Below are 13,899 nucleotides of genomic sequence, written 5' to 3' on the forward strand. Positions count from 1 at the left end.
ACCACAAGGTGAATCTGCCCCATTTTGCAGGATGATACTTGTTTAGGCTCCCATGCAATGCCCACAGGTTCCATCCCCACCATGGTGCTGAGGGTGGGCAGCACCATGCAGGAGGACTTGGTGAAGCTGGGGATAGGGCTGGCCTATCCCCATGGCTGGCTGGGGATAGGACTCATCCAGCCAGGCTGTGTGTGCTGCACACACACATTGGGTGGCCCCTTCTCAATCTGAGATGTGACAAAAGCTGTGTGAGCCACACGTCACTCCCTGATTTCATCTTGTGCCTAAGCATCCAAGTGAGCTGAGTAGTTTCAGAAAACTGCAGAAAAAGTAAATGAAAAGGTCTTTCTTAGGCAGGAGAGACAAACTTTTTGCAATTACACAGATAGCAATAAAGACTGCCCTGTCCACAGGTGCTGCCTTGACCTGTTTAACACCCCCTGTGGGTACATTGGCGAGGAGCAGCATGAACACACACAGCACTGAACACACACAGGACTCAGACCACAATTTAAGAACACATAGAACCAAGAGAATAAAGCAGATAGGTTTACTGGGGAGCTCTAATTCTCCTGAAGTGTGCAGTATAAACTCTAAAAACTGCATGAATCACCCAGAGCCATAAAGTTGGACAGATGTCCCATCGTTCAAGATGCAGTGTCTGGATCCTCCTTATTACCTGCAGATGTACAACAGCAATCCATGGGCTGCTGCCCTATTTCTCCTCCCCTGCTAATGACCAATATCTTACTAACACTCTTTTCTTCTAATTCCCAGTCATGACTACATTTGACATACCCCAGTGTCAATGGGTCCCAGGCACCTCAGTCACCATACAATTATTTTCAGAGCAGTTTTCATCTTGTCATAGCACTTGGGCCTTACCCATGAAGCAGGTTTAAGCTATTCTTTAGACACTGCCAAAGCCTCTGTACACAAGTGAGTGAATGCCAAAATAATGCTCACAGAAAAATTACTCATGCTGGAAATCTGAAATGTTACATGAGTCTTTCCTTCCTAAAAAAAAAAAAAAGAGAGCTATTTGGATTCTGTTCAAGCATTTTTCAATAACAGATATGCTTTTTAGACTAAAGCAAAAATTTCTGTCAAGAAAGATCCAGTGATATTTTACCAGATTCTCTGATGAAAAAGACCACCTGGAAGCAAAGGTGTTTGATTATAAATTTTTAGTTAAATATAAATGACAGTATTCCTCAAGAAATAATGAAAAAGTACAGTGGAGCTTGTTTTCAAAGAGGGAATATTGTATTTTTTAAATTATGTGCACACTTTCATGCAGCATATGCAAACCATGATTATAACTTTGGCTTCCCACATCTTTATTTTCATCATGTATGTTTAACAAAACCATAGGAAGCAGAACAAAATTCTCCCAGACCAAATTCAAGAATCTCTTAAGGCAGGAACATTTCAATCACATTTTCTGCTCATTTCTACTGCTGATACACAAAGGGGAGGAGGGGCTTCCCAGCAGTGGCTGAGCATGGCATCTAAAATGTCAAAAAGCACAAGGATCACCTCAGTTGCCCAAATTCAGCTGACTGGAAAGGAACAGCATTTCTTGACATCAGCCGTGAGAGATGCCATATTCAAGCTGTTCTAATACTTTATGATGGATTTGATGTACCAGGTTTCTGCAACTCACAGAATTAAAGAACTTGAAATACAATGTAACATCACACTAACAACCCTTCACAAGACACAGGGTAACAAGACACGCTTTGAAATACAGCTGCCTCTGCACATGGTGTTACCAATGCTGCATTTGCACTTCCTACACAATTTCTGACTAAAGCAAAGAGAGATCATTTACTTAGTTGAAATCACTGGTGATTCAATTATAATGGAATGTTGCCACTTTGTCAGGATACCATGTTAATTTCAAACAAAAAAAATACTGACTGTCATGGTTTGGATTTTTTTAAACTATCACGGTGACTGTGACCTAAGTTTTCCAGATATGATACACGTCTTCAGAGATTTTTTTGGGAGGGAGGGGAAAAGCACAATGATATAACTCAAAAAGGCATAAATGAGATTGATAAATTAAAATTAAAATTCCACATTGGCACAGTAACCTGCTGCTTCTCCTCTTTAGTTTTTAATATAGAGTATTAGTTATACTGATGGGGATCTCAAACCAACTTCAGATCACTGATGTCATGTTCAGACTACCTGGACAAGAAGCAGGCACATTTTCAGCAAACTCTAACAGATCCCATAAATATGCCTAAGAGTGTGACCAATTATCACCAAAAGTATAATTTCCGCTGCTTTTTATTTGCAATCATTGTCTCTTTCACACATATGCAAATCCATGCTGATTTAAATTATTTGGGCTTCCTCAGTCTATATATTTGCTTTTTGTTTATGAATGTGAATCATCAGAACACAAAATAGGACTGGAATGTAACACCTAGTAGCAGACCATGGATACAGAAGAAGTTCTTATACACACAATTTTAAGCACAATAGGAATCTATTTAGCATAAGAATTTACTATTTGATTTATTCTTACTGAGACTGCCAAGCCACAGCATAGTAATTAATTTCTTACTGACTACAGAATCCAGGAATTAGGAAGCTGAAGCCACCAAGGTTAAAAAGTTCAAACAGTTTACAGACTTATTTCACACAATTTTGCATAAATCTGGAAGGAAGAGGAACACAGAGGTCCAGCCTGTGGGGCTCCAAATCTTTGCTAAGACCTTGGGCTGCCTTGGATCAGAGATAAATATAAAACCAGAGGCTAAAGAGGAAGAGTGGAAATTGTAATTTTGAAGGCAATATTTACAGTGAAAGTAGGTTGAGATCCACACAACGCCTGCTTACACCCAGGGAAACTGAGTTATTTCGGGAACATCTGGTCCTTTCAATGAACAGCAACCCTGATGTGGATGATTACCCTTCAGAGATCTACAACGTTAACTATACGGCTACTTGGAGTGATAACCAGAGGAAGAGTTATTTTTGTAGAGCTTCAATAGCACATGACAGGACTGAAATATGAAAGAGCTAACAGGGACTCAAGAAGACGTTCTCTGGAAGCTGATCCAGTGTAAAGTTAGGCAGTTGAAAGCTGTGGCTTCAAGGGAAAGTGAGGGTATTTAACATCTTCCTAGAGCTAAAAGGAGTAGATTGTATTCTCAGCCCTTATGGTTCTTTGCCTTCCCCTAGACTTAGTTCCTCCTTCACACTGGCTTCAGTCAATATTATATGACCTTACAAGTCACTCTAGTTAACTGTAAACACAGAAAAAAACACAGGCTTTCTGTTGCTTTTCAGTGAGATAATTGACTCATACAGGCATCTTCACTCGTGCTTGGCAAACCAGAGGTAAGAAGTGAGCTGGGAATATGCAACAGGGACACCCTCCTCCCATATTCAAGGAAGTTGCTCAGGCACTCTGTGCTCATGAAGCCACAGCTCAGTATAATCTCACCTCAAAACCAGCAGACTGGAATATATAAGTGCTTCTCACACTTTATATTATCCAATTTGTGGAGATATCTGAAAATAAATATGCATATATTGAAAAAAAATAGTAGTGAAGATCAGAAATGATGCCTCAAACTCAAACACCTCAAATGCCTGTTTATCTAAACTGGGAATTAGTCACTTTGCAGATGAAAGCAGAATGGACAATTCCAGTGCATTTGTACTCTTTTTCTCAAATTCACTTTGAAACTTAAATACTTCTCTATGGTGGATTAACAGCCCAGTGTATTGGCAAGTATCAGAATGGGTCTAGACCTGTATTCTCTAAAATCTGCCTTATCTAAGCTTTCCATTATTTGGACTATCTCTGTTTATTATTATCATGCAGCACATTTTATCAGCTGCAGACAGGCTTGTTCAACAGAAAGGATGTAAGATTGCATGGTACAAGTGGTCTAAAACATAGACACATGCTGATAAGAAAAAATGCACTTACCAAAGATAAGATGGCTTGGCCTCCCAAAGGCAAAAAAAAAAAAACCCAAAACAAATTAAAAAACATAGAATGAAGTAAATCCCTGCAAAAAGACAACTTCACAAAGAAAGCACCAACTCAAATTCATTATTTGCTGATGTTATTTGTATTTCTACTAAAATCAAACAGTGGTAAATTTGAATTGTAGACTACATCTAAAAATCCTCTGCCTGAAAGAATGTAAACACACAAAATTCAATCCCAAATGAAAACTGGTAAAAGACCCCCAATACCAGCCCATAAATACAAGGCAAATAACAAAAGCTCTTGAGCCCATTTCTGACAGTGCTTACTTATCCAGATGTCAAATGTACCATGTCAAAAATAAGAACAGCCTTCTTAAAGGCAGGCAATGTGAGACTTTTAAAATCATAACCAGAAACTTGTAGTAACAAACCCCCCAGGGCTCTAAAAATGTGAAGTGTTGTAGGACTGCATTGGAATTCTAAAATTTCTAACTGATTTGCAGGAGATTTTAAATACACACACACACACACGCACATATATATATATATATATATATATATATGAGACCAAAATTCCATATAGTTTAGAAAAGTGATCTATGCCACGCAGCAAGCACTTGAAGCTGTGAGAATGTGGTATCCCATCCTTAAGGAGAAGGGAGAACCCAAGATTTGTAGACACTCATGGTTGAAAGGAATGGCAAGAATCAGAGGACCTGAAAAAGCTTATAGAGTTTTATTAATAATCTACACACTTGGCATGGACATGGTTATTTGAGTCCCTGACCTCCCAACATAAGCACATAGCAGTGGGTTTTGGATAAGGTAGGGTGAAAGGGAAGAGAGAGAGATATGAATTAAAGAGTGTGAGAGAGAAAGAAAGGAAGAAAGAAAATTAGAGACATCACCTGTTCTAGCCCCAGCATTGATCCAGCTGGTGTATCCAGGATCCTGGAGTGCACACATGCCCAGGCTTTGTGGGGATACCTTTTTATAGATATGTTCACCCTGTTCTGGAGGTAAGTTTCTCACTTTCTATGCAAATTAGTTATCAGGCACAGTTCTTTCTTCTAGATCTTTCTGCAAATAGGTTGGAGGCTTCAAGGGTCTTTGATGGTCATAATCCTCCACTACAGTGCATGTCCATTTCTCAACCTCATTCCTGCATTTGCCTTGTACTGTGTTGTGCTTACTCTGTTGTCCCAGAACAAGGACATCTGTTCCAGAAAAGTGCTGCTCTACCTCCATATGGACCCCTTCTCCACCCACGTCCTGTTCTTTGTCACAGTATGTTATTACCAACAATCCTTGGTTGGCTCCATGGCTATCCACCTATCAGTTTTTGAAGCATACACATTTTAGTCCCTTATCTTTTAGGCTTCTACAGAGAACCCACTCTCAGATTTGGCTACTGATTCTTCTCTGATGATGTGTAGCAATGTTACAGTCACATGAATGAAAAGTGTTTGTGAGCCTGGACTCTACAAGAATTAATGAATATGTGAACCCCATGTTGCTACATTCATATCAGGCTCTACCCAATGAAAAATGTTACTATGTCCTGAGGCACCCTTATTTCAAACAGCAGCATCTTGTGCACCTAAATGTTCCTCCTGCTAAAATTAAAAGCCCAAATCCTTGCATGAATAAAAGATTTCCAAAGAAGCTCATGTCCTGTGCTCTGATGTTCTGAAACCTATTTTTAAAAAAGTTTACTGCAGAATACTAAAGTCTTTACGGCTTCCTCCACTTCTCCTTTTTGAAAGGTGAAACAACTGAAAAGTTGGTCATAGTGTAGCTACATCTATGCAGAGACTAGATTATCTTCTGTTGCTTTGACTTCCTATATGTTGCATTTAATGCACTAAATACAACTTGTAGAATCAAATAAACATAAATTATCACAGGAACACACATACCAAAAGCTTTTTAATAAGATTTGATTTCATTGTATCTCTTACTAAGTGTTTAATGGAACATATTTAACACCTTAAAATGTAATACTAAGCATGCCTACATATTTCACAGAAATACAGAAAACACAGCACTAAAATGAAAGAAGGCCAATTTGATAAATGCAGTATTTTTAGCATAAGCTAATAGCTAGCTCAGCACTTACAACAGTAATGAAACTGGCCCTTTGCAATTTAACTGTGCAACATCAATTACAGCTGAAGAAAATAATTTATTTCCTAAAGAAGAAAAAGAAATCACTGCTGTCTCTACAGCCCATTCTGAGATCAATGGTATGAAAAACGGGCAGTTTTCCATCTCTGCACTCTCACCCTCTGCCTCAAGACACCAACTTTTAAATTTGATTAACACGGCAGGGACACAGACACACCTCTACTTGGACTGCAGCAGCATTAGAGAGGAAAAAGTAGGTAGGGGAAAGAGAGTGTGTCTCAGAAGAACTCAGTCTATGAAAGTCCACTTGTCAGGCAATGTAGGACTAAATTTTTGAAGATGTAGATGTGTGTAAAAGACTTACACAGACATTGCCCCAGTGAAATTTCTCAAAGGTACCAATATGAAATAGAAGACAAGACAGCTCAGAATTCAAAGTTAGTTACTCTAGCTATTATTTGGTAGTGCATTGCAGAGACCGCACTCAGAGATTATTGTGCTCTGCTAATTGCACAAATGGATTCATTACCAACTGTCTCTTCCCCATATCTGTCAGCTTATTGCCAATAATCCACTACTATTCCTGTTTTCCTGTCTGAAGTCCTCAACCAATCCTGCCAAATCTGCTCTCCTTACCTTCACACATTGTGTAAGCACACAATGACACACTTCAAGTTTCTGCATAAAGGAAAGCAGGCCCCTTAATTATTTGTAAAATTCCATCACTATATCTAACATCACATTCACTTCTGTACCTCATGGAAATGGCTGCAGTGTCATGCAGATCTGTAAAATACATTAACACGTGGCAGCAGAAAACACGAGCCACCTTCGTGCACTCAACTGTGGCACATTTAAAAAGTCAGTTTTTCTCGAAAATATTACTAAAACGCACAGCTGTCTGAGCAAGTTTCATACTTGCAACCTTCTACATTACCCAGTTTTGCAGTAATAATTGAGATAAATAATTCTAGTGTCAGAAGCTTTATCTTTCCAATTTTCATATCAGAAAAAGTCTGAAAGGAAATTAATTGCCTTGCCCTTGTCTGGACTGTTCTGATTTTTTTTTTCCCCCTAGTAACATGTTAATGATCTTTATAAGGATACTGCTTTTCTGGAGAGCCATACTGCAACAATACATAAAAAAGCTAAGACTGAAGAAGATGTTTTGAGAAGACCTCTTCCTCCAGATTAAATGTGGACTAACCTAAAATGCTTTCGCTTTTTATCATTGTCCTTATTTCAGCAATAAATGTGCCGAAATTCACACAAGCACCACCCCCCCAATCCAATTTAAAATGAGCCAGCTTAAAACAGAGTGAGACAATTAGCCACAAGAACCGCTACAGGAAGAATGTATCAGTAATATCTTAAACCACCTCAGCAATTTTAAAATTGGATTTGTCCACACCTCTACTTTAGTAGAGATGTGTATCACGCTGCCAGACCACATTTCAGAGGAGGTACCTAGGTCATTCTGGTTCAAACCATATCAGTATAGTTAATATAGTACAAAGTGGCAGAGATGAAAATAAGAAAATATTTCAGGCCAAAACCAAGCAGTTTGGTAGTTAAACAGAGACTGTGAAAAACAGAACTGTATTTGAAAATCTAGAATTAAAAGCAACCACCAGGAACTCATTTTGTTTTTAAAAAATAAAAAGTCCAGTTTATCCAAACAAGAAAACAAATCTCTGATTTCTGTCTCATGTTCATCTTTTGTCATCTAGTGACTGAGGACAGAATACCTATTCCACTAATATCTACTTACAGTCCTCAAAAAACCCTGGAATTTTGTCCACCAGTATTAAAATTCTCAAATTCATGAGCAATACAGCACAGAGTATGTTTCTCTGTCTTGTTGCTGTTATTAATTAAATCCCATTTGCTGCTCCTGAATCGCTGTTATTTAGTTGCACTGGATGGGTGTGTAGAGAGTAATGGAAGATGGATCAACAGCTGTAGTTATTATGAAAATTATGGCACTGCATGAGAGGAATTGCAGCTGCTCAATTCATGCAAATAAGAGCTACTTGATAATGCCTATAATTACACAGCATGTCAAAACAGCATAGCTGGAGTGTAAGTAGAGACTACATATTTTAGAAAGCCAAAAGATTTCCATTTCATTATATTCTCATTCCCTAAATGCCTATTTAGAGATAACAAGAAACACTTTCTGTTGACAGGCTCACAGATACAGACAGGTCTGCCGAGTCTCCCAGGTGCATTCTCCTGCCAGCATCGCAGCTGTCAAACACGAAGCCTCTCTGCTATTTGCAACACAGCCTGGACTCACATCACAGCTGGGGCTTCAGCTCACTGTGTGCTGAGCAGATATGAAGAAAGATCCAGCCACATCTACTTTCAAAGCAAAGGAAGATTGCTTCCAAGTGGCTCAGACAATGCAGATACCACCTCCTCTATTCAAAGTCTGTTCCTGATACCTGGAACAGCACTGTAATATTCTAGTTTACTTTACTTTTGAGTGTACCTTCTTTCAACTTGTTCGGGGTAATTCCTTTCCCACTTCAGGGACTAAGGCCCTTTCAAGAGCATATTTCCTTTTCTTAGATGAAAACTTCACTAAAAGCTCCTAATTTTCAGATATGCTGCTCACTGCGCTTATCCTGCTGCATCTGTACGCTGTTTGCACATTAGGAATGGTTTATATAAAGTGACATTTTATTACTTTAGTGTCTTCCCATTCCTGTTCTGCCAGTTTAATTAAAGGCCTCTTTTTTTTGCCAGTTGTTTCATGCTAGCAAATCCCTGCACCTGCATGGAAAAGAAAAAACAGGGATGAAACATCATTTGTTTTCCTCTGCACCTCAAATTCATGTTTGAATAGCTGTGCAGCACAAAATTATGTCATAAATAATAAACCCAGAACAAAAAATATAAGAGTAGTGAAGAGATTTATTTATTTTTATTTATGACATTCACAAAAAGAGACACAGGGAGATACACAATTTTGCAATGCTCCTATCTCTCACTCAAGGGTGAGTTGGACCCACTTGGTGTGTAACACAGTCAGTTACTAAAATTCCTTACTACTGATGTTTTACACTGTGATCCAAACCACATAACTTTGCAGAAACCACAACTTTTCTTTTCCTGTGAAGTCTGATGACAAAATCTCGGTGCAAATGCTTTGGAACCCAGGAACATTACTCCTGGTAAGTGGTACCTCCCACTTCTCACATTTCAGTTGGACAATCAGTAAATCACTGACCCAACATAATACTACACAACTTGTTAGCCTTACCTGAAATCACATGCTGTGGTAAGTTCTGCTCCTCCTCCAAAAGCTTTTCCTTGAACTAGTGCAACACTGATCAAAGGCAACCTGCACAAGAGAATTTAGTAAGCAAAATTAATGCTTTCAGCCTTTCAGAAATTACAAAACTATTCAACCAAAGCATTTCTACAGTAAATGTTGAGAAAAATATAGTGTTCCAATTTAATCAAATAACTATATCTTAGTGTGCAATCAGCACACCACCAATTCCACTTATGTCAAAATTACTATTGCGTAATTGAGACAGAATCCCAAAATGAAACAGCAACACAGATATTTTAAATGGAATCAAAATAAAGATCATGTACTGAAAAACACATGTTACAAAAAATACCTGCTATAGAATATACCTAAAAAGACTGCCTGCAAGGAGTGACAGGATAGCAACCCAAGATTCTACTCTAAGCCAGTGCACCACAGAAAGGAGCAGAAAGAGACACAAAGAATTGAAGGGCTGGGTTATCTAAAATTAATGAGATTTATCATGACAGCTTCAGCAGCTTCTTCAAACAGAATGCTACTATCTCAGTCATCAACAAAACTTTTTTGGCAGACAAAATCTTCTGAGGAAAGCAGCAATCTGTTACCTTTGTTAGTGTTGTATTTAATCATGTTCAAGGTATTTAATCATGTTCAAGGTAATTCAAAGGACAGAGGGAAGGAAGAGTATGTTTCCCCACTGCTGATGTGAAATGAATACTAATGAACAGTGACTTAGGATAAGGCAAGTTCCTTAAGAAATGAAGGCAGCTGGTTAGTCACAGAATTTGCACACTAATACAGCTGTTTCATCATTTACTATGAAGAGACATTTAGCTGTTTGAGCAGTTTACAAACCACATTCAGAAGACAGCATCCTAATCATAACCACATGTCTGGTTTTAGTTCTCCTTTAACAGAAGCACCAACACTTTCTTACAGCCCAAGTTCACTTACAAGCTGCAGCACAGTTCATACAATCCATGGCACAAGAGAACACACTGGAAGAGGGCAATCTCATCTTTCCCGTGCTTTATGAGAAAGCAGAAGATGTGGGTCTAAGATGGCTACATCCACACTCTAATCCATTTGAGGCACCTCTCTCAGGATCACAGTCAGCCTCAGCTCTGAGGGACACTAATCCCATCTACAACAGATGTCCCCAGACAGCAGCTCAGTGCTCCCCCTGAACCACAGCTTAAAGATACACTAAGTCTACACACCTGAGGTGGGGACTTAATCTTCACACATCTTCCTCCTCTTAGCTTTGCCCCATCAATTTTGATTATATGGAGACAAGCTTATGCAAATATCTTACAATCCTGAGGATTCCTTACAGTACTACTAATTTAAGTGTCCAATCTCCTGGGTAATTTTACAGAAAAAATGTTAATTCATAACATTTTCTCATACAGATTATTTGAAAGCAAAGAATATTCATCTTCAAAGAGTTCTAAGCAGAAAAACACAGACTCTACCCCAAATGGATTTAATAGAAATGTAACTTCTTAAGGGAAGCTAAGTCTACAGGAAAGGGCGTTTTTTTCAGAATTACCAGATGGTAGAACTGACACACTCCTCTTGTGAAGTGGGAAGATGAAATAAATATGTCAAATAAGTATTACCTATGTAGGTTGCATAACCTGTTGCTGCTTATTATTTAAAAGCTACCAATTTCCAATGAGTTATAGAGGTTGAGTTTCAGAAAATCTGAAGGCATAGATTTCCTTAATTCTGGGTATCTCCTAGCTCTACACATATAAGCCTAGGGTTTGTTTTTTTTTTTCCTGTTCCAACCTCTGGAAAGTGTAATAGTTACAAAATGTTAAGGTCTAATTAAAGTGCATAAATACCTACCTGACTAACATGTGTGAATACAAGGTCTGGGATTCAAAATTACATACATAAAACTACATATTTATCTTTAAATATCTTGTTAAGGAGTTAGCCAAAATACATTCTGATACTTATAATTACTTCATAAATGGGTAAATAAAATATATTACCTCATAAGTCTGGTTAAGGTGTTTTGCATAAACATGCACATATTCATCCCATCCTACAATGAATAGGAAATTAAAAAATGTTATGTGATCTTAATGTGAAGCAATTAAACACATAGACAAAGTAAACAGGAGTAAGCATTCTTTATATTTACTTCAGCAGGGTTTGTCTCTGGTTCATGTTGCCCAAATTCTAGCCCAACCCCACTATGCACAAATAGAAAACCCAGTATAAATCAGGTTAAAAAAAATCAGAACTCAACTTATATAAATTTAATTTAAAATTAAGCCACTGTTAAAGTAATTGCAATACTGAATTTCTATGCTGTGAAATTTTAGTGTTTCCTCTTAATTTCCTCTTCTCACTTCAAGTTGAAGACACATAAATCCGAGTTTTTAAATTCTGTACAAAGCCATAGTGTGCTACATACTTTTTACTCTTCCAAATCCATCAAGTTTTAGACAAGATACAATTTAGCAATTTAATCTTTTATTGTTTGGGCTAAAAGCGTCTCAGCTAAAAAAAAAAAAACCCAAAAAACAAAAAACAACAGAAAAACCCCACCAAACCCTGAAACAAATAAAAAACCACACCCAAAAGAAGATTCTTCTTATGTCTCTCATCTTTTGTGTTTTGCATCTGCTTGCAATCAACAGTAAAAAAGTTACAATTGTTTACTTCTAATCCAGTACAGGAACTAAAGGGTTCCAAATAAAATACATTCAAAACAAATATTTCTTTCTACAACGTTTAGTTAAAATGTGGAACACTTGGCAGTAGGGCATTACACCCTCTACATGAATTCAAGAACTAACTACGTAAATTCACAACAGAAACAGCAACAAAAGGTTATTACATAGAAGGCAACACCTCTAGCTCTAGAAGTCTTAGTCATAAGTTGCTGGGAGTTAAGAAAATATTTTGAGACAAAATCATTATCTATCTGCCTTCCCTGTTGTTATCCTCTTTCTCAGACATCTAGAATTAATCAGGAACTTGACAAATAACTGGACTAAATGATCTAGAACCACCATGTTCATATACATACTGAATTGAACAACATGTATTATTTATCCCAGATAAAAAAATTTGTTTGGACACTGCAGAAATAAAAATAAAATTTAAAGTAGGTAAAAATTTCAGCACATCTTTCAAATAATAAAGGAAAAATATGTCCAAAGAAACCAAACCAAACATCTCTTTACCAGAATTTTTTAATTTTTAAAATGCAGTTCCACAAAAGCTGGCAATTTAGAGAATCTGCCTGAATTAAAAGCCTCTGACTCATACCTCAGGGAAAGAAAATATACGCAGTAAGTCTTCAGTACATCTCAGGAATAGAACATTGAAATAACCGTAGGCCAATTTCAGACGATTTATTGTCCATTTAGTCATGTATTCCCAAGAGCTACTCTGCCCAAAGCCAACCACCACTATGATGTTTAGGCAGAGATCTCTGGCAGATGTGAATGCCATGACAATTGCTACACAAGAATCAGTGTATTTAGTTTTACTACACTAATGGGCTGCTTGAAAAATTTAGCACCTGTTGATTTATAAAAAGGCTTTTAATTATCACCGTAGCCATCTCCTACAACCCCTAAGAACAGTAGCATTATTTCCATTCCAAATTAAAGAACAATCAAACCCTTTGTGATAGCTGCCTTAGTAGCTAAGTTCAAAGCCCACACAAAGATACAAGGTACCAGTTCTCAGACACAAACTTGCACAATTCCTAAATTACAACTGACAGGATGAAGCTGCACAAAAGCTCTTTAGAAAACATGATTTTTCACTTCATCACAGCAGAATCCTTGCATTCAAACTGGCCTTCTCAACTCGTGGCAAAATCCAAAATGGTAATTAAAGATTAATTCCAGAACAGACAAACTTGAAAAATGCATTTATGTCTGAGCAAACAAAAATAAAGTCTTGATTCTCTCAGGTGGTAGAGAGATTACTGTGTATCCCATGTAAAAATGCTTGCACAGAAAACACTCCTTAAAAAAGAAAAAGGAAAAAAAAAAAAAAAAAGCAATTGCTTGAGTCCTGGCAAATAAACCCTTCAAAACTTCCTGACAAGAAAAATAAGGTTACTATTCAGATAAAATACTCTAAGAGGTGTTTGCTGCAGTCTAGTAGAATAATTATATTTGCAGCTCTAATACTGTCCTTGAAATAAGAAGATATCTAACTAGAAGAAAGGGACGTAAAATGCACTATATATGGAAGAAAAGGATTATTAGCTTGGTGTGGGCCTTGGAGAGGCAGGGAAGAAGAAAGTCACCTTCATAAAGTAGAAAACTGTAATGCTGGCTCTTATTGCTGCAAGAGCTTCGAATCCATTTGCACTACAGATAGAACATAATTTCCATATTATCTGCAACTTCTCCAAAGTCCTCTCTCCACAGCTTATGTTTGGGAACCTCTGTCCTAGGGCTTCTAGACAGGGACCAAGGAAAGCGAACTCTCCTTTGTGCTTCTTCTTCTGAGCTGTTGCTTTAAGAGCTATTCTTGCTTTTCAGCTA

The 13,899-nt window shown here is 37.6% G+C and overlaps 1 protein-coding gene across 7 annotated transcripts in view; it reads right to left on the minus strand.

The window, feature by feature from the left end:
* The window catches only part of ECHDC1 (ethylmalonyl-CoA decarboxylase 1), a 40,204-nt gene that overhangs the window by 10,650 nt on the left and 15,655 nt on the right, over positions 1 to 13,899 (minus strand). For all 7 annotated transcript variants that reach the window (XM_068184406.1, XM_068184408.1, XM_068184410.1 and 4 more), the window contains 2 exons: positions 11,374 to 11,426; positions 9,356 to 9,436 (listed from right to left, as the gene is read on the minus strand). In XM_068184406.1, the coding sequence (XP_068040507.1) occupies positions 9,356 to 9,436; positions 11,374 to 11,426 (134 nt within the window). The remainder of the gene's footprint in view (positions 1 to 9,355; positions 9,437 to 11,373; positions 11,427 to 13,899) is intronic.

The sequence above is a fragment of the Anomalospiza imberbis genome, chromosome 3 (assembly GCF_031753505.1).
Source record: "Anomalospiza imberbis isolate Cuckoo-Finch-1a 21T00152 chromosome 3, ASM3175350v1, whole genome shotgun sequence".
NCBI lineage: Eukaryota > Metazoa > Chordata > Aves > Passeriformes > Viduidae > Anomalospiza > Anomalospiza imberbis.